The 23,061-nt window shown below is 55.3% G+C and overlaps 10 protein-coding genes across 10 annotated transcripts; 6 read left to right on the top strand and 4 right to left on the bottom strand.

Moving 5' to 3' along the window:
- Positions 1 to 390: 390 nt before the first annotated feature.
- On the top strand, positions 391 to 1,171 carry RHO25_001284 (uncharacterized protein; the record flags this gene model as incomplete). The annotated part of the gene is made up of 3 exons (XM_023593894.2): positions 391 to 694; positions 745 to 797; positions 869 to 1,171. The coding sequence occupies 3 exons, from the start codon at positions 391 to 393 to the stop codon at positions 1,169 to 1,171; spliced, it is 660 nt and encodes a 219-aa protein (XP_023459460.1).
- Positions 1,172 to 1,538: 367 nt separating this feature from the next.
- RHO25_001283 (uncharacterized protein) lies at positions 1,539 to 2,387 on the top strand (the record flags this gene model as incomplete). The annotated part of the gene is made up of 1 exon (XM_023593893.2): positions 1,539 to 2,387. The coding sequence occupies one exon, from the start codon at positions 1,539 to 1,541 to the stop codon at positions 2,385 to 2,387; it is 849 nt and encodes a 282-aa protein (XP_023459459.1).
- A 197-nt stretch (positions 2,388 to 2,584) lies between these two features.
- RHO25_001282 (uncharacterized protein) lies at positions 2,585 to 5,353 on the bottom strand (the record flags this gene model as incomplete). The annotated part of the gene is made up of 5 exons (XM_023593892.2): positions 2,585 to 2,683; positions 2,740 to 4,843; positions 4,897 to 5,085; positions 5,155 to 5,278; positions 5,344 to 5,353. The coding sequence occupies 5 exons, from the start codon at positions 5,351 to 5,353 to the stop codon at positions 2,585 to 2,587; spliced, it is 2,526 nt and encodes an 841-aa protein (XP_023459458.1).
- Positions 5,354 to 5,926: 573 nt separating this feature from the next.
- Positions 5,927 to 7,731, top strand: RHO25_001281 (uncharacterized protein; the record flags this gene model as incomplete). The annotated part of the gene is made up of 3 exons (XM_023593891.2): positions 5,927 to 7,457; positions 7,506 to 7,563; positions 7,650 to 7,731. The coding sequence occupies 3 exons, from the start codon at positions 5,927 to 5,929 to the stop codon at positions 7,729 to 7,731; spliced, it is 1,671 nt and encodes a 556-aa protein (XP_023459457.1).
- Positions 7,732 to 7,976: 245 nt separating this feature from the next.
- On the bottom strand, positions 7,977 to 10,142 carry RHO25_001280 (uncharacterized protein; the record flags this gene model as incomplete). The annotated part of the gene is made up of 2 exons (XM_065602099.1): positions 7,977 to 9,548; positions 9,600 to 10,142. 2 exons carry the CDS (start codon positions 10,140 to 10,142, stop codon positions 7,977 to 7,979), a joined length of 2,115 nt encoding a protein of 704 aa, XP_065458171.1.
- A 1,374-nt stretch (positions 10,143 to 11,516) lies between these two features.
- Positions 11,517 to 11,898, bottom strand: RHO25_001279 (uncharacterized protein; the record flags this gene model as incomplete). Its single annotated transcript, XM_023593889.2, has 3 exons — positions 11,517 to 11,609; positions 11,658 to 11,688; positions 11,744 to 11,898. 3 exons carry the CDS (start codon positions 11,896 to 11,898, stop codon positions 11,517 to 11,519), a joined length of 279 nt encoding a protein of 92 aa, XP_023459584.1.
- A 1,221-nt stretch (positions 11,899 to 13,119) lies between these two features.
- Positions 13,120 to 16,350, top strand: TIF32 (eukaryotic translation initiation factor 3 subunit A; the record flags this gene model as incomplete). Its single annotated transcript, XM_023593888.2, has 1 exon — positions 13,120 to 16,350. One exon carries the CDS (start codon positions 13,120 to 13,122, stop codon positions 16,348 to 16,350), a length of 3,231 nt encoding a protein of 1,076 aa, XP_023458501.1.
- A 776-nt stretch (positions 16,351 to 17,126) lies between these two features.
- Positions 17,127 to 20,411, top strand: RHO25_001277 (uncharacterized protein; the record flags this gene model as incomplete). Its single annotated transcript, XM_023593887.2, has 1 exon — positions 17,127 to 20,411. One exon carries the CDS (start codon positions 17,127 to 17,129, stop codon positions 20,409 to 20,411), a length of 3,285 nt encoding a protein of 1,094 aa, XP_023458502.1.
- Positions 20,412 to 20,742: 331 nt separating this feature from the next.
- Positions 20,743 to 21,672, bottom strand: RHO25_001276 (uncharacterized protein; the record flags this gene model as incomplete). The annotated part of the gene is made up of 1 exon (XM_023593886.2): positions 20,743 to 21,672. One exon carries the CDS (start codon positions 21,670 to 21,672, stop codon positions 20,743 to 20,745), a length of 930 nt encoding a protein of 309 aa, XP_023458499.1.
- Positions 21,673 to 21,855: 183 nt separating this feature from the next.
- Positions 21,856 to 22,983, top strand: RHO25_001275 (uncharacterized protein; the record flags this gene model as incomplete). Its single annotated transcript, XM_023593885.2, has 1 exon — positions 21,856 to 22,983. The coding sequence occupies one exon, from the start codon at positions 21,856 to 21,858 to the stop codon at positions 22,981 to 22,983; it is 1,128 nt and encodes a 375-aa protein (XP_023458500.1).
- Positions 22,984 to 23,061: the final 78 nt, after the last annotated feature.

Below are 23,061 nucleotides of genomic sequence, written 5' to 3'. Positions count from 1 at the left end.
CATCAGTTCTTGCTGTCTTTCCAACCATGCACAGCCACATGCCTCCGTCGCCGAATCCGAAACCTGGCAAGGATGCAGATCCGACAGGGATGTGACCAGGTTCGCATACACGTCTTCACCAAGTGACGTACGTGCATGTCGCGCGTGGTCGCCAACACGTACTGATGCCAACTCGGCGTCAACTCGATAACTTGTTCTGGCGCGATGGGGCGAGACACTATAAATGTTCGTGAACAGAATCGACACAGAGGCGACAGTAGAAACAGACATATCAGCTGAGTGACAACATCTTGTCAGTATCACAGAAGTGCTGGATATGGAAATCAGAAACTGACACCAGCCGCAGCACTTGACCTAATTTACGAAGAATCTACGACGAATCCCACCAAGATGGCAGATGCATTAAAGAACGTTGGCCAGCAGGCTCAGTCTGGCGCTCAATCCGCCGGACAATCAGTTCAAAATACTGCTCAGTCTGCCTCCAACAACGGCACAGATCAGTGGTCTCAGATGTCCGAGGAGCAGAAGAAACAGACGTATGATGCTCTGCCGGAGGATAAGAAGCACAATAAGACTTACACGGAATGGATCAAGGAAGGGTACCAGCACCAGAAGGAGAACTGGATGCCTTGGATCGAAGATATGTATCTGCGATGGTTCACCAATGATAACAAGGCTAGTTATGCTACCAAAGGTGGGTCAGGCTGCTGGATGGTGAGGGGAGTCAGAGACTGATAGTGTTAGATACGCTCGGCAAGACGAAGGTCACTGGTATCGACCAGGTTGACACCTTGCAGGTGAGTTCCAAGCGCAGTCAGATTGAGTCAGATTGAGTAGAAGTAATGCGATGCTGACATGACTTTCGCAGGACGGTGTCAACAACCTCGTTTCCGGTCAAGTCGGGCAAGGTGGACTGCTCCAGCCAGTGGGAGATGCTGTGAGCAAGGAAGGCGTGAATCGAGCAGAGAGAGGCGGAAAAGGCAATGATGGCAGCTATGGCGGTGCCGCTTCCAGCGTGACCGATCCGGTTGTGAACAATGCGAAGGCTGCAGGTCAGAGTGTCTCGAATGGCGCGCAAGGTGCCGGCTCTTATGTCAAGAGTGCGGGAGGCTATGTGGGTGGCCTGTTCGGCGGGAACAAGAATGAGAACGAGGCCGCGGGTCAAAAGTGATCTGCTGTTTGAATGATGTGATTTTACTTCAGTCAGATTGATGCTTCACGGCCGTAGATGTGTTATTATATGAATTCTTGCAGAAGCGTGTTCTTGATAAGACGATATTGATGGGATGAGTCTACGCTCAAACTTCAGCTTTTTCCATGGTGCCAAGGCCAGCTCCGTTGCCCCAATCAGGCAAAGCGGTGACATTTGAATTCACTTCATGTACCGTCTGTGCCCATCACCCTCGTTGCTTCTTTTCTTAACTAAGCAAAGTGCTCCTTCTGCAACAAAACTGGCACGTACCTTTCCACGATTGAAGCTGCCCCTCCTTCACAGGGCCACGCAACCACAAGAAGCACACACTGCAAAATATCGAGCCATGTCTGAACGAGGTGGAAAACGCAGTGGTCGTGGCGGCGGACGAGGCGGTCCTATGCCACGCAACGTACAAGTCTCGAAAAAGATGTCCTGGCTCCTCCGCCACGGCGCAGAGAAAGAAGGTCTCAAACTCGACTCAGGCGGATTCATCAACGTCCAAGACGTCCTCAACAATCGCAACCTCAAATCTCTCAAAGTCACATTCGACGAACTCAAAGCCTGCGTAGCCGACAACGACAAGCAAAGGTTCACCATGGTGCCCATTTCGGACGACTCAAAAACAAAGATAGACGCCGCGGAAGGTACTCAGTCATCACCTCTTTCTCCCGACGACCCGAGCCAATACCTCATCCGCGCGAATCAAGGACACAGCTTGAAAGTGGAAAGCGAAGGGCTCCTGAAACCCATCACCGAAGAGAACATGCCCTCACAGGCAATTCACGGCACAACACATTCCGCCTACATCAAGATCCTCGCATCAGGAGGCCTCAAACCGATGACTCGCAATCACGTACATTTTGCTTCGGGAATTCCAGCAGGCTTCAAATCAGTCGTCGACGTGCCGAATGCTGAGGATGCAGCTGCGCCTGTGATTTCAGGAATGAGGAACTCGAGTACGATTTTGATATATCTGGATCTGCAAAAGGCGATGCAGTCGGGCATCAAATTCTGGCTGAGTGATAATGGGGTCATACTGAGTGAGGGAAATGCAAATGGTCTGGTGCCGGTTGAGGTCTTCAAGAGAGTGGAGGACAGGACAGGTGCGGGAGTTTTGGTTGCAGATGGCGAGATTGTGAAGGAAGCACCGGCAGCGTGGGGAGGCAAAACGAGGGACAAGAGTGCAGCATGAGAATTGTAGCAGGAGCCCGTTGACCCGCAGCATTGAGTAGGCCGCCGGAACGAGGCCCAGCGCTCGTTGCAGTATACCGAGCATCGATACCGACTTTTACGCCGAGTTTTGCTACACTGCACGGATGAGAAGCTACGTGCAAATTTGCCGACATGCTGAATTTGAGGTTGTTGTATGAGGTCACACAGCGGGCTGTCCTACACTGGTTCTGACCAATCTACTTGCTCCGTGATGGGTGCTGCACCACCTTGAGAATAGGTCAACTTCAATCGCAGTCGTAGCTTCGCGGGAGGGGCCTGTGGACTAGTCAGCTTCAAATGAACAAAAGTTGAACCTTGGGTGCATCACTTACTCCCTGCACGCTTGTAATGCGCATTTGCTGCGTCGCTTCTTGGCCGCCCTCAATCTCGGAGGAGCTAATTGCTTGCAGTTGAAGCTTCTGGGTCTTAGGAACAGCCGCTTGCAGATTCAAAGCGCTAACGCTCTCAAAGCTGTTGTTGTTCCGGAATCTGGCCAGCACTTGCACCGCCTGGGCTGTGCGCTGTACACTGAAACTCAAGTTCAGGTCGTTCTTGTTGTAGACTGCAAGGGCTTGTTGTGATGGCGCCGCTGCGCCATTGCCCGATCCACCCATGGAACTGCCTGGCATGCCAGAGCCTGAAGATGCCGCCGGTTGTGAGCCAAAGAGGTCCATGATGGAATCCATGTTACTTTGTGTCTTGGGTTGACCATTAGCCACAGAAGATGGAGCATGTGCTGCTGTGGATGCGCTTGCGTCACCACCGCCCAGGATGTCAGCGAGTAGGTCTGCGTTGTTGGCCTGCACCCCATTGACCGATGAACCTGTTTCGCCAGACGGCAAGGTAGAGTCGCCTCCCATGAGGTCGAGCAGCATGTCCTGCTCCGTAATCTGACTAGGCTTCTTCTTGGCTGGAAGCTTACTGTGCCGCTTCTTCGTCGCCTCGCCGAGCACGCGTTGCTCCTCCCTGATCTCTGGCGCTGGCATGCGTTCGAGAACGCCTGTTCGCACCTGATCGTAGCCGAAGAGGTTCCCGTACTCCACGGCTCGTTGTTGCACTTCGACGTCAAGGTCCGCTTGGCGACTAAGTAGCAATCGGCGTAATCGGTCGACCTGTGATGGATCTTGAAGTCGTGTCGTGAGTTTGATCGCAGCGGTGATGATGTACTGTGTGACAATTTGGCCTGAATAGCTGGAGTTCAATATCGTAGAGAAGAGATCCACGATTTCGTTCTCTTTCACCTCTTTCACCAGTTCTTCTTCCTCATAAGACCCGCCGCGGAGCAGCGCATCACCATATTCGCCTATGACCCAGGCTCCAGCGAGGTTGAGGCCTTCTTGACTAATGTCGTCCTTGAGCGCCGTGTACAACTTCTGTGCGCAATACGTCTGCAGTTCTGGAGTAGTTGCGATCAGTCGAACAAACGAAGCCAGAATTTGTTCTTTGATGTAGTTGCCAGCCAGCTTCAGGACCCTAAGCATGGTGTCCACGTGCCAGCGCTTGTTGGGGGCGAACCGATCTGCAGCGATGCCGATTTGTGAGGTCATAATGGGTTTGAACTCATTATCAGCTACCTCCAGAAATGCGAGCAACTCGCGAACGAGGACTCGGACATTAGACTCGTTGATGAGAGTAAAGCTGAGATCCAGGGCTCGTCTTCGTATGCTGATGTCAGGATCTCGCAGACAGTCAAGTACTGTGTTACGGTGGCGCTGCACTGCGTTCGGCTCGATGGCAACAACCTTGATGAGGGTGTTGAGGGCGACATAACGTATGTTATTATCTCTGTTCGTCAAAAACTTGCCCAAAATGTTGACACCCAGCACTCGAAGTCCAGAATCGGCCTCGATATCCAGGATAGTCAGCACAGCCTCGTACAGTATTGAGTTACCGACGTTCTTCGACGCCTCGGTGTTTGTTGCGACTTGCGCAAGTATGTCGTTGATCTGCTCGCTTGTCTGCTGATCGCCTCTTCCGAGCACACGAAGCAGTCGTAGGATCTTGACTTGGAGGAAAGGGTCCGTAATTCCAGTCACGTCGTGCTCGGGTGCATAGCCGGACTGCGACAGGGCTTTGAGAACCTTGACTAGACTGCCGGTAAGCGGTCTGAAGAGATCCACAACGCCCTGCTCGCCGCCCTCTTCCTCGTCCGCCTCGCAGAGACTGATAACAAGTGTCAGACCACTCAAGAGAACGCCGTGATTTCGGTCATTGAGCAAGACTTTGGCCTTGTCGAGGAAATGTTCCTGCAGATCCGGTACTTTTCGACATATCCGCATGGCACACAGGGCTGCTTTTCGCCGAATGTAAGGATTCGACGATGAAAGGATTGTTTCTACCTCTGGGAACAAATCTCGAGACATCTCAATCGACGCGATGTTGCCCAACGTGCAGAGTGCCAGCCCGACGATGTATTGGTTGTTGTGATTGAGATCACTGAGTCCTGTCAGCGGTGTATAGCGTTTGTATCCTGCGCACCTTGAACATACTTCTTCAACGAGTTCGTGACCAACGTCAAAACCTCTTGATTCTCATCCAACAGCAGCATCGTACCCAAGTAGCCGAGTCGCTTGTCCGCGAAGCGCGGGGAGGCTAGAAGCTTGAGACATTCGATTTGACCGAAGTGGGTTCGCTCACCCAATGTGAAAAGATAGAGCAGCTTGGCCACATTGTTCCGCCTGCAACTATATCAGACTCTGTTCGCATTGCAGCCCCAATGCTTTGGCAATATGTTGTGCTCCCCCTACCGTCGGTCTGGATCATGACTCTCTTCTCGAAAGCTGGCTCTGATGGCAGCGCTCTCTTTTTGTACTACAGCTCGCTCGTCGGCAATCGTCTTGGCAGCTCGCACATTGCGGATGAATTGCTTGACTGTGCGCAGAGTAATCAGCGGCTGCCGTACGGTTGGAGAAAGTGGTGGTGGGTCCTGTGCCTACGTGAGCTCATCGCGGCGGTCGCAAGGACCCCAGTCTACACTGTGAAGCTGCGCAGCGGAGGTGTATCATGCGCGCGTTCTCGTTCACGTGTTCGTTGTCGTGGGCGGCAGTGTGAATCGACGTTGTGGTTCGGCTGGCCAGATGTGAGGTTCAATAGCGGAACAGCCAAGTGCCAGCAACACAACTTCTACCAGGGACTCAGGAGCGCCAAGCCTTCACGTTTCTCCCAACTGACGCCGGCGGCAAACCGATGCATGCGTGTGCCATCAGCGGGGACAGCGGACGACAGGCGGCATACCCTACCGCTGCTTCCAGTGAAGCATCGCTCGACACTCACATCGTTCAGCGAATAACCATTGAGTGACAGATGGGCCATCCGATGCCTTTCTGCCTTTCTGCTTTCTGCCTGATTCGCCGGTCCGAGTCGAAGCGTCACTGCCGTCCATAGCGTACATTTGCCCACGCCTTCCGCCATATACAACAGTACCACATCACACGCTGCCACGACTCGCCATTCCTTTCACTGCCGTCACGCTGTTGTGTGTACGCGCTACGTGTTGTCAACTTGCCAGCCACCACCACAATGGCCATGACCGACTCGTCGCTGGACGATTCGATCGATCAGCGTACAGAGACCAATTCCCTTGCGACCTTACCCGATGAACTCCTGTTGCATATCCTCAGTTTCTTGACACCCCTCGAGCTGGCGCAGGCAGCGCAAACGTGCCGCAGGTTGGCCATCACAAGTTACGACGACATATTATGGAATCCCATAGTCAACGAAGCTGCCGCCGAAACTGTTCCTGAGCCAACCCCAATGCGATCCTTCCGAGACCTGTATGTCTCGCTGTTCCCCTACTGGTTCCTGGCCACAAATCGGATCTGGTTTGGAGATACAGAACCGACTGGCAAGCTGATCCTCGCCCGCTATGATTCTTCCTTGGGTTCGATCGTTGCTCACCAGGTCGTCGCGGTTGTAGCTAGGTCCATGGATCAGGTGAGCTTCTGGGAAATGGATAGAGACGTCCTCATTCATAGCTTTAACCCAGTTGTATGCCTGGATATGAATCAGCCGGTACTCAAGCTGGACATTGCCAGTACCAGAGAAGAAGGCTCAGTCAATGGTAGTCTAGTCGGCTGCGGTCGAGTAGATTATGGCAAGGAAACTACTATGGAAACCTTTGCACAATCGGGACTGCATAGTGCGTTGACGCTGTGTCGCGCACTTCCAGCTGGAGCTATCTCAGACACAACAGCTGTCTGGCCACCCTTGAGAATCCCTGCTGCCAGCCGTGCCCGCAATGCAAGTAGTGATGGGTTCAAATCTGCAGGCCACGCACCAGGAACCTTTTCTGAAGTGAGTCAGAACAACTTCAGGCTGAAAAAATGGGCAGAATATCACGGTCGCACTTCACATTCGTTCGGCGCCGCAAGTAGAATTGCGGCGGCACTAGGGATTGGTATGCCATTTATCGAACATCTCTATCAAGACAATATGGAGTTTGGTCCAGGACCAAAAGACATCACCACTTACAGTTCGCTGGTGCCGGAATGCTACATCCCAACATCGGATAAGCCTTGGCAGGGGATCTTTGTCGGTGATTACAGTACACACGGTTGCGAGTTTCTCCTCGTCACTCAGCCCGATGAAGAACACGCTAGACCATTACCAAGTGGGATGGATTGGATGCGGGAATGGTTTCGTGGTGGACCTCTCAATCTCGCAGCAGCTGCCACCGTTTTCGACGACGACGAAGAAGAAGAAGAGGAAGAAGAAGACGGAGATGAAGACGATGGACTGCACGCTCATGCCAACGAGCAGCCAGATCCCGAGGTCGAAGTCCGCGATGCTGAAACTGATACTTTCCAGAGTACCGACACAGTATCCAACGCATTCCCGTACGTGCGGTCACAAGATTATGACGATGTACCATCCGGACGTCTCGAAGCGATCAAATTGACAGGAGATCCGAACGTGCCGCGCTCGCAGTATAGCTTCATCGCGCCTGACATCGGACACGGCGGCTTTCTGAGGGTTGCAGACGAAAACACCTTCAGAGGCGCTCGTGTGGTTCGTGCCGCAGGCCATGTAGCAAGCCGAGGATTTCGAGAGGGTCAGTCTGCCCGGTTAGTTCAGGAGCTCAGTTGCTGACTGTCATCAGATCATTACATTCCCAGCCAGCTGATCATGATCTCACACGATCGTCTCGCACAGTTTTGGTGAGTCCAATCGCTGTATGGCCCGCTCTGGACATTTGCAGGGCTTCACAGCATGGACAGGTGGTTTGTGTACTGATTTATCCCAGGGAGGCCTTTGGGCACATCACTTATTACACACGTGTTGATCTCGCCAGCTTGACGAGACAAGGTGCCGCTAGAGCTAGCTGATCCACCGCCAAATACATACCCTTTGCCGTGTATATCAATACGGCGTTCGCCAGAGCCCCGTGATATCAATGCACGAACCGCTGAATGTACAAATAGCCGCTCCTCTATCGGTCGATCAACACGACCTCTGATACCCCCAAAACGCCATTCGCTGATATTCGGCCAGATAAACAACATTCGCCTCCCCAGTTTAGATTGCTCTCACGACACCCTGCAGTGTGCTATTCCTGTGCTGATGCAGGGGCTCAAGATGTAGCCTCTACGCTTTCGCCAGGAGACTTGTCGTCAGAGTTCTCGCTGCCAGATCCTGATCCGTTTTGTGCTGCCTGCAGTCTCTTTTTCATCTCTTCGTTTTCCTTCTTGAGGATCAGTAAAGCTGCATTTTCCCTTTGCAATTTGCGGATGTACTCGTTCGCAGATTCCACCGTAGCCGCCTTGCTGCTATTGCTCTTTGCAAGAGCATCCTCCTTCGATTCTTTGGAGTCTTCTGCGTTGACCTCAGGACTGCCGTCTCTCGTGTTATTTTCTTTGCCCTTGGGAAGCAGTGACTGCATCTCCTTGAGTGCCTCATTAATACGGTTTCTCCTGCCTTGTTCAGCTACTTTATGAGATGTCCTCTTCGACGTGAGGCCCGTGGACAAGGACTCTGGGTAATTCACGCCTGGTAATTGGTTGCCCTCGAGAAGATTTTGATAGTTGGATTTTGATGCCAGGAGAAGAGCGTGGGTGGGAGAATGCAAAGCGGCGCCTTCAGGTAATAACGGCTTGATGCTGGGACTTATCCGGGGCCGCAACGCGGGAGACACCAAATTCGAACCGCCGCCACTGATGCTGCCTCGCTTTTTGCCTCCTCTACTTGACTTTGACTCTTTGCGCTCTTTCAAAAGGGCACCGGGCGTGGAAGCAGTCATCGGAGAGCCGACGATGGCTGGGCTCAGAGCCGCCGATGCAAGTCTAGCAGACGAAGGAGTGCTCGTAGGCCCGAGTTTCGGTGTTTTGCGAGCTGAGAGTCGCGGCGTGTCATCATTCGAAACCGTGGTCACTTGGGTCTGTGGCGGTCCGTCAACGCTTTGATCTGCCGCAGCAGGTAATTGGAGATCCTCCAACTCGGCGTCACCCGCGGTTTGGTGTGATTTGGGTTCAGAACGAGTTGCTGCGCCGCGGCCCATCGACAACAAAGATTTGGGCGTTGCGGCAGCCCCCATCGAGTTTGCGACTCCGTTCGAATGCTGAGCTCGAATGGCAGGGGAATTCGTCCGGCTGGAGGATGGCCGTGGTGGCGGTCCCATCAGAGCCTCACTGAGTGGTTCCGGGCTTATGCTGCCAGTTGCGGAGCTGTCGCTACGCGGTATTGACAGGCCGGTAGATGTAGGCTGGGTGCTTTTTGATCGTTGCACCTCGAGATTCACATCCGCCTCACGAGAGGGCGGCAACGACGAAAGTATGGTACCAGATTTGCGCTTGATGGCTTTTTGAATAGGACTTTGTTTGACTCGGGCAAGTGGACCTGCGCTTCGTGGAGTTGGTACTTTCCGTCGTGTTGACTTCCTGGTTGGGGCTTCAGTACTCTCAGCCTCATCTGCCAGCATGTCCACATCTACAGATGCATTCAATGGAGATGTCGCGTTGGAGCTGGGAGCGGTGCTGGGATTGGTATAGTAGCCATGCTGCAGGGACTGTGACTGAGCCTGCTGCGAAGTCTGTGCATGCAGCATCGGCGAGGTCAAAGGGGAGAAATAGGCGCCCGGAATGGTAAATTCAGGCTGGGCATTGTACTGTGGTGTGCCTGCAGGAGAAACCATAGGCGTGAATGCGATCTGATTCAGAGTCAGTCTGCGCGTAATCCTCTCGGCGAGCTGCGAACGCACCGCGTCCTCTTTCCGGAGATGATATTTCTGCTCGAGCAAGGCACGCTGCTGCGAGTCTAATTGCGACTGGAGGAAACGTCCTGGTTCTCCGTGCATCTCATAGCTGTTAGGCGTCGGGGGTATTTGCTGATGCATGGAGTAGCCGGGCATGGCTTGAAACTGAAAGGACTGGCTGGGATGGAAATCGTGCTGCTGCATCGTTTGTTGGAATGCTACGTCCGAAGGAAACTGTGACGACTGCAGGTGTCGCTGCGCCTGTTCCGCGCTTGCAGAGGGCCCGAAGCGCTGTTGTCCTGCAAAGTCCTGCGCATTTCCACCTGGAAGGGTGTGCGGTTCATTGAGCTCGCTGAACGGTGTGCTCGGATGAGTGTTCGTGTGTTGCATATGCTCATCGTAGGACGCGGAGGTATCTATGTTTGGCAGGTTGTTCAGATCGATGTCGCCGAACTCAAACAGGTTTCCCAGATCGTCCATGCTGGCATTCAGCGTCAACGGATCGATCTCGTCAACCGAGCGCGACCATTGTTCGGCCGACGCATCCATGGTGGCTACCCCGCCACCGCCGGCACCACTCAGACGCGGGGTCGCTGGAGTCGCTGGATGCGCTGGCACGAGCGTGCGCGGTGCGCGTCGTCGCGGCGGAGAGCCGGGGTCGTCGTCGGGAAACGAAGTGAGGTCGAGGTGGTCCTGAGCGCTGCTCTGTGCGCCTGCGCCGATCGCAAAGAGCGTGGGGCATGTGCACGAACTGGGTTTTTTCACCAGCGCTCCGGACGAGCAGAACGATCGTGCTGGCCTGTGATTGTGGTCGCTGCGTCGCGCTGGATAGTGAAGAGCCGCCGTGTTGTTAGAGGGCTCCTGGGAAGCGAGTGGGAAGATGGTTTAGTTAGTCTTGGAGTGGTCCGCAGCCGTGGTGGCAGCGCGAGAGCCGACCCTAATCAGAGAAGCGGACTCTTGCACTTTCTGTTGGCCTGTTCGCTGTCTAGCCTGCCAGTTCCCACCCTTTGCATTGAGCACACTGGTCACGCGGTCAATGCATTACGCTCATCGAGCGGAGCGGCGGAGGATATCATGATGAGTTCCACTGTCGAAGGCAACCTCAAGTTGTGCTGCGATCCAACCCTCTCCTTCCCTAAGGACGTGGGATGCCACAACGTACAATCTTTTTGCGCGGGCGACCCCGCGAAGAGCGCATTTCGCCGCGCCATTTGACAACTCTGATTCGCCCGTCGTCTCTATGCTTTGCGTCTACGGCCACACTACACCTGCCTTATTCCTCAACTCTCCGAGACGGCCAATCTGGAAGTTGATCGCACATCTTTTTCTGCTTGCTCCTGAGTTTGGTGGGTCTCACAGCTCGAAGGCGGGTCACAACATACTACTGGTTGTCTCTCTCGAAATACAGAATCTCACCATGGCAGTCGTGCATATTGGCGCGCAGAAGACAGAATTTCATGTTTACTACGCTGGCCAGACGTGGGATTTTACTCTGGATCTACCGGCCATAACAACCGCGTAGCCGCGTCCATATGCCACACGGACTTCTGGCTTCAGCAGGTCAGGTTTATCTTTCAGGATCCTAGGGTGATGTTCTGGTCCTTGACAATGGACGACGGTCGCGTGTACACAAGTTTAAGCCAGGCGAAGAGAAGTCGAGTGTTTGGAACTGATTTCGCGAGAAGCCAGCATAATCGTTTCCCATGCCTGAAATATGGGCGGAAAGGGCAGGGCCGCACAATATGGTACAACTGCCTCATTCTACACGTGTGCATGGCCCATATCTGTCCACCACCTCGTGCTTTTAGTTGTAGCAAAATAGATTCCTCATGAGCCATCGAGGATAGCGACTCCCCCTAACATATTGAACCGCTGAAACGCCAATCGAAAGACCGAGGTATAGAAAGGGTATCTGGCGGGCGGCTACATTACTGAACAACAGCCGTTCGATTGTTGAGGAGCGTAGGGGTCTTCACGTTTGTCGATGGTGCCCCAGCGACTAGGCACCATAAAGTCCTGCAGAATGTTAGTATGTCGCAAGCAGCAAGCTCAGTGCGTGTGTACCTTGGGCTCTTTGTCCGTGAAGGCAATCAGACTACAGTAAGTGTCAGCATGTGTCAATGAACCGGCCCCAAGCGGTGGACACGTACTCCATGGCAGCTTCCGATACAGGTATCCGCCTACGATTCAGATCTTCTTGTAATCTCTGATTGAGCTCCGTGAGACGCCGCAGCTTGAGTTCGGCCATGGACTGCTTCTTCGTCTTGCCGTTGTCATTCGTGCGGATTTCGTAAGGGGCGGACATTATGATATGCTGGAAGCGGCGGTGCAGGGCACGGCCAGTGATGCACAGGAGGGGCGCTCGTCGGAGTCAATGGTGCTCGAAGTGGGCGGGAGCGGCGACAGCGATAGCTCAATCGTGCGGCGCGATGCGCGTTATGTAGGCTGTGCCCGGCGTGCGTGGGTCGCGTGTGCTCAATGCGCCGGGGCGGCGAGCGCGCAGCGGTCAGAGGACGGTGAGGTGCTCGGAATAGGTGGTGCAGGCTGATTCCGACAGCTTGCGACAGCTGCGCGCAATCAGCGTGTATTCTCGTCGATGAAGTCTGGTTTGTGCAACCTGCAAAGCTTCTCGTGCTTTTCCTAGCTGCTGCTGCTGCTGCGGGTGCTGCTGCGCTTGGGGCCGGGCCTGGGTTGCGGTCGCGACGGATGGGCGGTAAAGAGCGACGGGAGGCGACACGTGGAAGGCAGCGAGCACAGCAGCGGGCGGTGCGGACGTCGCTGGTCGCGGAGCACGAGCAGCGGTGTTGGGTAGGAATAGTGGGCGACGACAGCACGGCGGCGCGGCTGTCTGCGGTTTCAGCGCTCTTCACCCTCCCCTGCAGGTTATTAGAATGAGCTCGGTGCCGCAGGCCACAAACTCTTGGGATAATGAGACGCGGCGCTCGCATGTGTCACGCAGCGTCCGTGGCGGGCGACGACGACGAGACGTTGGTTGCCTGCAGACAGCGATATATGTTGGTCTTAGATACACACAGGCCGTCTCCGCTGCCACTGCCATGGGGGTCGCAGCTCTGGCAGCAGCACTGCGCAGCTAAATCGACCACACCGTGCACTAGAAGTCGCTAGCGAGCCGAGACAAACCACCACCACTTCTGGCCCACGCCTGCGTCGACACCGTGATCGCGAGGCAGACGCTCAGCGAGCAAGGTGCCCATGACTCTATACTGTACGCTGGCCGTCTGTCTGGGATACCGTGCCGCTGGCACTCCGCAGACGGGACATGCTTGCACGCATGGCAAGTGGGTGTTTGTGTGGTGACCAGTGACCACTGATCGTTCGCGGTCATAGCGTCGCCGATCACGTGCGCGCGTGCCAAGAGCCGCACCTCGTTCTGAAAGCAGAAACTTGATTGCATCAGCGTCCTACGATCGACCACGTCTTCGCACCGCGACGAAAGCTGTCACCGCACACAGCTGCCATCTGATCACAGTGCCTGTGATCGGATATCCCACCGAGGTCGCCCACCATGCCGCCTCCGCCGCACACGAGGCCGGAGAACGTCCTCAAGCGCGCCCAGGAACTCATCGGCGTCGACCAGAAGCAGGCCGCCCTGTCCATCCTCCACGAACATGTCACCTCGAAGCGGACTCGAAACAGCACCATTGCCGCGCTGGAGCCGGTAATGCTCCTGTTTGTTGAGCTGTGTGTCGAGCTGCGAAAAGGCAAGTCGGCCAAGGATGGTCTGTACAACTACAAGAACACCAGCCAGAATACAAATGTTGCCACCATTGAGCTCGTGTTCCGACACTTTATCGAGCTGGCCGAGAAGAGAGTGACGGAAGCCCAAGCGAAGGCGGATGAGGTCTCAGCGCAGGGCGCCGCGTCTGGCGATGGCGAGGCGGCGGACAGCACGTTGGCCAATGTCACCGACTTGGAGGCCATGGAAACCCCAGAGTCCATCCTGCTGTCTACTGTATCGGGCGAGCATTCCAAGGACCGCACCGATCGTGCTATAGTGACCCCATGGTTGAAGTTCCTTTGGGAGACTTACCGCACAGTCCTGGACATCTTCAAGAACAATGCTCGACTTGAAGTCATGTACCAGACCACCGCTCACCAGGCCTTTCAATTCTGTCAAAAGTACACGAGGAAGACAGAGTTCCGTCGTCTCTGTGAACTTCTTCGCAACCATCTGCAGAACGCGGCCAAGTATTCCCAGCAGGTGCATGCTATCAACCTGAGCGATCCAGAAACACTTCAGCGTCATCTCGATACTCGATTCATGCAGCTCAACGTTGCGGTAGAACTTGAACTGTGGCAGGAGGCATTCAAGAGCGTGGAAGACATCCACACTCTCCTCAGCTTGTCCAAGCGACAGCCAAAGAACTCCATGATGGCGAACTATTACGAGAAGCTCACTCGCATTTTCCTGGTCAGCGAGAACTACCTCTTCCACGCTGCATCATGGAGCCGCTATTACAACCTGCTCAACTTGTCTGCGAGGCAAGTGGCAGCTGGCGCGGCAAAGAAGGACAATCCCAGCAACATTTCTGACACCGACCTTTCAAAGGCTGCTTCTTTCGTGCTGCTTTCTGCGCTCTCCATCCCTGTCATCAGCACTTCACGCTCTCGAGGTGCGCTGATCGATGTCGACGCCGCTCGAAACACGAAGAATGTCCGCTTGACCAATCTTCTGGGTATGAACTCGCCGCCCTCGCGTGCGATTCTGTTCAAGGATGCATTGAACAAGGACATTTTGCAACGCGCCCGCCCCGAGATCCGAGATCTGTACAACATCTTGGAGACTGACTTTCACCCTAAGTCAATTTGCGAGAAAGTTTCCCCAATTCTGTCGCAGATCGGCGCCGATGAAGAGATGAAGCGATACGTCCTCCCGCTACAGCAGGTCATCCTCACACGCCTCTTCCAGCAGCTTTCTCAAGTCTATACCGATGTCAAACTGGAAGATGTCCTGGCTCTTGCACGCTTCCCAGATCCATTCCAAGTATCTGCTGCTACCATCGAGAAGTTCATCATGAACGGCTGCAAGAAGGGGGATCTTTCCATCCGAATCGATCACTCCACCGGCATCCTGACCTTCGACTCTGATGTGTTCTCGTCGGCGAAGGCCATGCATCCGGGCTCTGGTGCTGGATCTGCTGAAGCCGATGCAAGCTCCGTACAGCGATTGCAGAGCACGCCTGCAGAGATTGTTCGATCGCAACTGTCCCGACTCTCCAAGGCACTCTATATTGCCGCACAGTACGTGGACCCCTCGTTCAACGAGGACCGCCAAAAGTCGCGTCTCGCAGCGCTCAAGCGAGCTGAAGCGGGCGCTGAAAAAGAGCACGCCGATCTCCTTGCGCGCCGAGAGATCATTCAAAAGAAGAAGGAGACTGCCGCGAACGTGCAACTTGCGAGACAGAGAGAGGAGGAGCAGAAGCGTAGAGCTCGCCAGCAGGAACTGCAGGCTGCCGAGACCGAGCGTCTAGCACAAGAGACGAGAGAGCGTGAAGAGCGCCGACTTCAGGCCGAGCGGAAGAAGGTGCAGCGTGAGGAGGCTGAGAAGCAACTTCAGGAACTGAAGAAGGGGGTGAAGGGCGTGGACATTTCTGAACTCGATATCGACAACCTCGATACTGGTAAGATTCGCATGCTCAAGTTGCAGGCACTGGAACGGGAGAAGAACGAGATCGGCGACAAAGTGCGCATCGCTGGCAAGCGGATCGACCACTTGGAGCGCGCATACAGGAAAGAAGAGATCAAGCACCTTGCTGACGACTACGCCAAGCAACGCGAGCACGATTATAAGGCCTGGGAAGACAGCAAGAATGAAACCTTGGAAGCGGCGCAGGAGAAGCACAAGCAGGAAGTGGCACTGAAGCATCGTTTGAGCAGACTCGTTGGACCATACGAGGGATTCAAGCGCACCATCACCGAACAACGTCATGCAGACTTTGAGAAGCGCCGTAAGGCCGCAGAACGCGAGCTCAATGCTGCCATGGACAAGAGACGACGTGAGGTTCGTGAGGCCAGAGCCAACGCGAAACGCCGAGCAGAGGAAGAGGAGCGCGCTCGACGTGAGGAGGAGGAACGTGCACGCATCGAAGAAGAAGAAGCTGCTCGTGCCGCTGAAGAAAAGAGAATCAAAGACGCCGAGGCCAAGGCGGACGCAGAGAGACGTCGCCAGGAGCGTGCAGAGGCGGCCAAGAAGCAAATGGAGCGTGAGGAGGAAGCAGAGCGTAGACGCCTTGAGCGCAAGCAAGGTGGTGCTGCTGCCGGTGCTGGCGCTGCTTCTAGGACATTCGAGCGCCGTGCTGAGCCTGGCCCTGAGCCGATCGCGTCCTCAGGCCCTCCCCGCCTGGCGCTTGCTGGCAACAAGCCTTCATGGCGCGAGCGTGAGGCGATGAAGACCGCACAAGGAGGCGCGCCTGCGAGCGAGACTGCTGCCCCGGCCGAAGAGCGTGCGCCTGCGGAGGCGACTCAGCCAAAGCGGAGTGGCTACATTCCGCCCGCCCTACGTGGCAAAGCTCCCGGCTCCGATTCTGCATCACCCGCCGCTGAACCCAAGACTGAGCGATGGCAACCGCGACCTCGCCCTGCGGAGGGTGAGCGCGAGCCTGCGGGCGACCGGTGGGCTTCTCGACGGCAGGGAGAGACTCCGAGAGGAGACACCCCTCCCGCTCCAGCAGGTGGTGCGTACAAGCCGCCGTCTCAACGCACTGGTGGCGCATACAGGCCTCCAGGAGCACGTTAATGTGGAAATGAGCGAGACATGAAGAGACATGGAAAGTACTTCTTATGAAATTTGTGCGAGCAAATCGAAAGTGCTTGAAGGCGTTTTGCATGGAAGTCACATCGGCGCGTCGTTCAATCAAGTAGGCAGCTAGCACAGCGCTTCAAATGCTGAGATCAGCTCTGAATCATCACAACACGAGTAGATTGGTCCCGTGCAAGACAATGATGATGACGTTTGGAACATGGTAGCATAACGGTAGTCCTAACGTGTCACATGCGCATGACCTGGTCACGGACGCGCGAAGCCGATCCGATCGGTGGGGCGCACCTCTCCTCTCACCCCGCGTGCTGCCGTTGACTACGACGGCGATAACAACAACACTGACCTCCACCACTACGACCCTCACGATTGCTCTCACACGAATCGAGAGCGCAACACGATCATAGAACGCAGTGCAGCCTCGGCCAGGGCAACACACGCACAGCAGACCGAACACGGATCGCATCCAACAAAGAAACAGCGCTCGCACCGCCGAAGCCTCTCCACCACGATCGTCACCTTCGCTATTGCTGCATCCGCTCCTGTCGCGCCCACACGTTCCACCCGGTCCCTGTCTGACAGCGGAGAATCGTGGCTGTACTGCACGCAATAGCTATCGCGATCGAGGAGAGTGCCTGGCGTAGACCGCATCGTCGCCCTACCCACGCATCCTTGCACGCCGGCTCCTGAAGCCTCACCAGCTGCACGACCGACCGCTCGTCTCGGCGGACCTAAACGAGGCGTCGTCAGGCTGGATGCCACCCGCCGAAGACCTTGTGCCCGACCTCGATAACAACCTCGACGAGCCTCGCCCACTACCCGCTACAACGACTGCAGCGGAGTCCTCTGCTCTAGACACCGAGGAGGCGTGGGGGCTCAGTGCATCGCCCCCCAAAGCCAGCAAGAGGAAGAAGAAGGGCAAGAAAAATGCCAAAACTCAGCCCATCGGTGACGAGGGCGATGACTCAGCTCCATATCCCAAGTCGATAACACCATCCCCGCCCACCGACGGCGTCAGAATTCAGCCAGCGGAGGCGAGGCCACCAGAGCCGCCACCTCTGGTTGATGTGGAGGACGACTTCAGCGGGCCAGAAGGAACGGTGGCGTCCGTGACGCGAGAACCAGCTGCGAAGCCTGCGCCTGAGACGTCTCCTGCTGTTCGGTCGCCTCACCCAGTGCCTGCCAGACCAGCCTCTATACCACTTCACTCGAACCGACCAACACCGCCTCAACATGTCAGAGATCGTGCAGAGAGCCAGGTGGGCTTCAATACAGTGGGTGGTCCGGCTTCGACACAGTCGCGCCGCGAGTCATTCATGGCACAACCAGCTCAGCGACCTCGCTTTGTCGAAGCACCACAGCCTCATTTGCCACAAGCTCACTTCTTTGGCCTCCCAGATCTTGGTCTAGGGCTCGGTCAAAAGCAAGAGTCTGGACGAGTGGCGGGAGCAGATGGTTATTGTTGTCGCTTGGACTCATTTGCTGACGCCGGCAATGACACATGTGCGCAAAAGTCAAAGGAGGCGCTGCTGGTAGGGAGTGATGGAGCACTTGAAGTCTTTAGAATCCTACCGAATAAACTGGAGCTCGTTGGTCGCATTGAAGGCTTGCGAGGTGCTGTTATTGGCGCCAAAATTCTGCCTCATGTCGAGCGGTCTGATCCGATCATCGACCTCCGTCCACTTGTTGCCGTTGTGATTCACGGACCAATGCTCGATGTTCGCCACGACTCTGGCAGCGAAGGGTATCCGGATCACGATGCGGCATTGCGGCTTCAGACGACGGTTGATGTATATTCGTTGGAGTTGCAGCGGCATCTTGCTACACTTCATGCTAGTGCACCAGTCGCCGCGGGGCAACCTGGAATTGGCCCAGGCATACCCCTTCCTCGATCTGCTGGGGATTTCGAAGTCGACGCACAAGGGCCGTACATAACAGTATCCTCTGGCAAGAGTGGCGAGGTTCTAGTCTTCACATCGTTAATGACCGAGCTGATACAGCAGCCCGAATTTCGCTGCATAGGGAAATTCTGGACGGCAATCCAGAAACCGGTATCTGGTCGGCCTAGTCCTAGTAATGAAAGTGGCATTAGCGTCACAGAGTCGCCGGAAGAGCCCCAAAAAGCTATCTACAGCTTGAGCTCTCGTTGGCTCACGATTGTACCTCCAGCGCTGTCATCGACAATCTCGCTGGGCGGTTCCCCCTTAATAAGTGATGCGAATTCAAGTCCACCTGGCCTGTCAACACATGCGGCTCCTCCGCCCCCGCCAATCACCTGCGAGGTGGTAAGTACCGATGTTGAGGGCGCATGGGGGCGACTTGGGCGCCAAGCAGCACAGGGTCTGGTCAAGGTCTCGCAGAAGGGCTTCGAGATGGGCCGCCAGGGCTGGAAGGAGCTGACCCAGCCCTCACCTCCAGGCTTACGTGCCAATCACGATCGCGGACCTCAACAAGAAGAATTTCCACCCACAAAAGCGCCAACGAACGATCTCCGCACAGCGAAAGAGCCAGCGCTCGTAAGTCTCATCGATTTGGATAACCTTTTGGTCTGGGAAACACAAAAACCAAAGTACATGCCCGTGCCTATGTCAACGTTCGCGCTACTGGACGGCTGTAATTTTGTCTCACTTTCGTCCACTGGCACTCGATTATTGACCTCTAGTCGCAAAGGCGAGGTTTCCATGATATGGGATTTGGGCCAGGTTGCGCATGGGTCGCCGAGACGTCTCGACAGCTCGGGCGAGGAAGCCAGCACCTGTCCAAGCATTACCCAACTGCTCCGGGTCGCTCGTAACAGCCCGTCGACTCTGTTGAGCTGTGCCTGGAGTAGAGACGATGATGCCGTAGCCATGCTTACCAATCATGGTACTATACATCTTCATGAAGTGCCTTCGCGGCCGCAAAGCCGCAAGCGCAAGCGAACCGCACCGACTACGACCAACGCCGCCGAGAAAGCTGATGCCACGGTCAGCTTGTCTACCGGGCTGTCGCCTCCCAGCTCGGGATTTTTGGGAAGCATCAAGTCATGGTCACAGACTGTCAGCACACAGGTTAACTCCATACGAACGACCAGTCCAGCATCGGCTTTTGGACTTCCCACCACATTCGCCGGCTTCCGCGAAGCTACTGCAGCAGCTGGCAATGCTGGATCTCGAGCCGTGGCACGAGGCCTAAGCCAAGGCCTGACTGCTGCTAAAGGCGCTAGCAGTGATTACTGGCATGCTGATGACAACAAGATCAGGCACACGAAGGCGTTGCAGACGCCACTCTCTGCGAAATCAGTCAAATGGATCAAACGCAACAGTGCAACTTCTGTGGCGATTGTCTGCGGTGGCACCTTACACGTCCATCCTGTGCAGCGCGTCACCCGACGAAAGGGATCCCAAGTGGTCACAAATCTCAAACACGAGAGACATGCCCACAAAGCCTTTCCACTTCCCCCGATAGCGTCCAAGCCAGAATATTCGGCTGCGAAAGGTGCAGACTTGTCATGCACTGGGCAAGGGCCGCACGGCTTCTGGAGTCTGCGACAGGCAAGCTCTCCAGTTGCAAGCGACCGTCGCGCTAGCACTATGACAGCGCCTCGTGGTTGGGCCTCGACCAACGATGTGGAGACGAATGCGCCCTATTGCCCATTCCACGTTGGATCCCAGATCGGAATCTACGCATTCGATGAGATGGAATATAGCCAATACAGGGCATGCCCCGCATTCACTAGCTTTCAGCAAAGAGGACATGGCAACGACCAGCGACCTTGGACTTTTGGCGATGCTATGCCTCCTAGCACCAAGATAAATGAACAGATGCCTGACGAGTTCCGCGAAAGCTCGTACAGCACTGGACTCGCTGACGATGATCTGGAAGAAGAAGTGGCTAGTCAGATGGAGAGCAAGCTGACCATTCAGCCGCCGAGTGGCAAGAGACAAGACGAGCATATACGGGTTTCCACACGCCGCAAAGGGCGAAGCCAGGGGATCGCAGACGATGGACATGAAGGTCTCGACCTCATGGAAGACGACCAGGGCCACGTTGGAGTTTGATTGTGGAATATTGGAAACTTGGCTGCGTGGCGGAGTGCACCTGGATCCTGGCACAGTTCGAAGCCCTTCTACCTGAGCGGAGAGGGCATCGGCCAGGAACGTGATAAGGCTGCTATCACCTCCCAGTACAATTTTGTGCATAACTCAAACCACCAGCACTTTTACGGAGGACGAAGGCTCGCATATCGTATGAGATGAGCATGAAACTGTAGTAGTCTTGGTCAAGAGAGCCACGTGAGTTTGGCAAGTCAAGGCTCCGCTGTTCATGATATTAGGGCCTGTTGTGCTCTGCATACCTTTCTTTGTGCATCGTGGGAGAACCTGCGAGCTTTTATGGAGAGCGTTCCTTCCCTCTTCTATCCCTCGATGCGTCGCGTCTCCTTCGCCTCCGTGAATCCGCGTCAGAAAGAGAATCGTCCCTCGTAGAGCGACGCAGTGCGTCACGATCCGCATGACGCCGCGAACGAGAGTGAGTGCTGGACTCATCTCTGGGCGGCGACTCATGTCGAGATCTGTTTGAATCACGCTGGCGATCTCGTCGAGAACGGTGTTCGTGTCTGCGCCTTTCTCTATCGCCATCATCTGACTCGTCGCCTCGCCGTGATGACCGATGGTGGTGATGTCTGCTGTGTTTGCGGTGTCGGTCGTGGCCTCGATTTTCTCCCTTCTGTTTTACGACAGCCTTGAGAGCCTCGGCTACCTCCTCTCGTTTTGCCTGGACAAGGTACTCTTTCATGGGGTCATCATCGTCGTGTTCTCTTAGTAGCTTCTGCAATTCGATTTCCTCTTTGATCAGAGGCCGCTCCTCTTCACTCTCGCTCTCCTCAGTCTTCCTCCGCTTCCGTCGGTCGTCGCCCTCTCTGTCGGTATCATCTGCATCCTCGACATCTTCGTCGCCTATGCCTTCCACCTCGCCTTCCTTCTTCTTGTATCTCGTGTGGTCGACGCTGATCACACGGCCCATTACACCAGCGCCGCTCAAGTTGTCGACAGCAAGATCGCAGCTCCGTTGGTCCTCGTATTTGAGAAAGCAGAAGCCGCGCGATTTTCCAGTGTCCTTGTCGCGCACCAAGTTGATGTGCACCGGGTTCCCATATTGGCTGAAGATGGTGAGGATGTCGCCCTCGGAGAGCTCAAATGGCAGGCCTCCGATGTACAGGTAGGCTGTGTCGCGGTAGTCGGTGTGCCAGGACGCGTTAGGCGGGATACACTTGTCGAGCTCGGTTTGATTAAGGCGCTCAATCTGGCGAATGGACTGCATGGCGGCAGCGTGGTGCTCGTTTGTTCAGATGCTGTGGATGCATGCGATAGCCACAATTATTTCCACTTGCATGGGCGCGCACGTGGCAATGACGTCGCAGTCGAAGCTGGAGTGGGCACATCACATGCAAGTAAACTCACTCTGCGCACTCCATGTCCGCTCTGTACTCTTCCACTGCCCAGCATGGCCCCGGCCCTCACAATTTCCATTCCCACGGCGACGACAGCGACCCCGGTGGACGCCAAGCCCTTTACGCAGTACCATGTCTCGCTGCAGCTGCCTCTCCGCCGCCACGATATCCGCAAGCGATACAACGACTTCGCCGCGCTGCATGAAGCTCTCGTGTCCGAGGCAGGCAAGCCTCCTCCGGCACCTTTGCCCGCCAAATCATGGCTACGACGCACAGTAAACAATGCGAGTTTGACCGAGGAGCGACGTGCCGGCCTGGAGAAGTACCTGCAAGCCATCATCGCCTCAGACGATGCTCGATGGCGGAGTAGCGCTGCCTGGCGCGGATTCCTCAATCTGCCCAGCAGCATCACAACTAACACATCGGGTTCGAAGCGTCCGGGCAGTGCTCATGGAGGAGCAGCCACAGACCCGAGTCAATGGCTGGACTTGCATCGTGACCTCAAGAGCCAAATCCAGACCGCTCGTTCACAGCTGAAACAGCGCGAATCTGCCTCGACGGCCCAGTCACAACATACACTCTCCGCTGAGGCCAAGGCAAGCCTGGTGCGTGCGGCCACTTTTATCGCGCAGCTGGAAGATGGTCTCAAAGCGATAGCCGCAGCAAGCAAAGGCGACGATGCTGGCTGGGGAGGCGCCAAACGTCTCGGTGATGGCGAACTGCGTCGCAGAAAAGATCTGATTGGTACTGCAAGAAAAGAAGTCGAGGGACTGGAAGGTGTTCTGAAGAGCATGGCCACACAATCTGCGAAAGTCTCTGGGAGCAGTGGTGGAATGAACGCCTCGGCCGCAGCCACGTCAGAGCAAAAGTCAGAATTGTGGAAAGGCACCTCGGCGGCGAAACCGAGTGGGCGCGTATTGGGAGGTCCAATGAAAGAAACGGAACGAACGAGGGAATTGGACAACTCGGGTGTGTTGCAACTGCAAAAGCAAATCATGCAAGAACAGGATGAAGATGTCATGAGCTTGGGTAAGACAGTGGCGAAGCTGAAAGACATGGGCATTCTGATCAATGAGGAGTTGGCCATCCAAAATGAGATGCTGGGGGTCATTGAGCAAGATGTGGAGAGAGTGCAAGGCAAGATTGATGTTGGAAGAGCTCGGATCAAGAAAATCAGTTGATCTCCAGGAGTTGATGTGCAGCTCTCAAGTCGGAGAAATTGGCGAGGTTTTGTGAAATCTGCTGCGTTCAAGCGAGCA

This window comes from Cercospora beticola, chromosome 1, assembly GCF_033473495.1.
Source record: "Cercospora beticola chromosome 1, complete sequence".
Classification (NCBI taxonomy): domain Eukaryota; kingdom Fungi; phylum Ascomycota; class Dothideomycetes; order Mycosphaerellales; family Mycosphaerellaceae; genus Cercospora; species Cercospora beticola.
The sequence above is the reverse complement of the archived record's forward strand: the minus strand, read 5'-3'. Positions and strand labels throughout refer to the sequence as shown.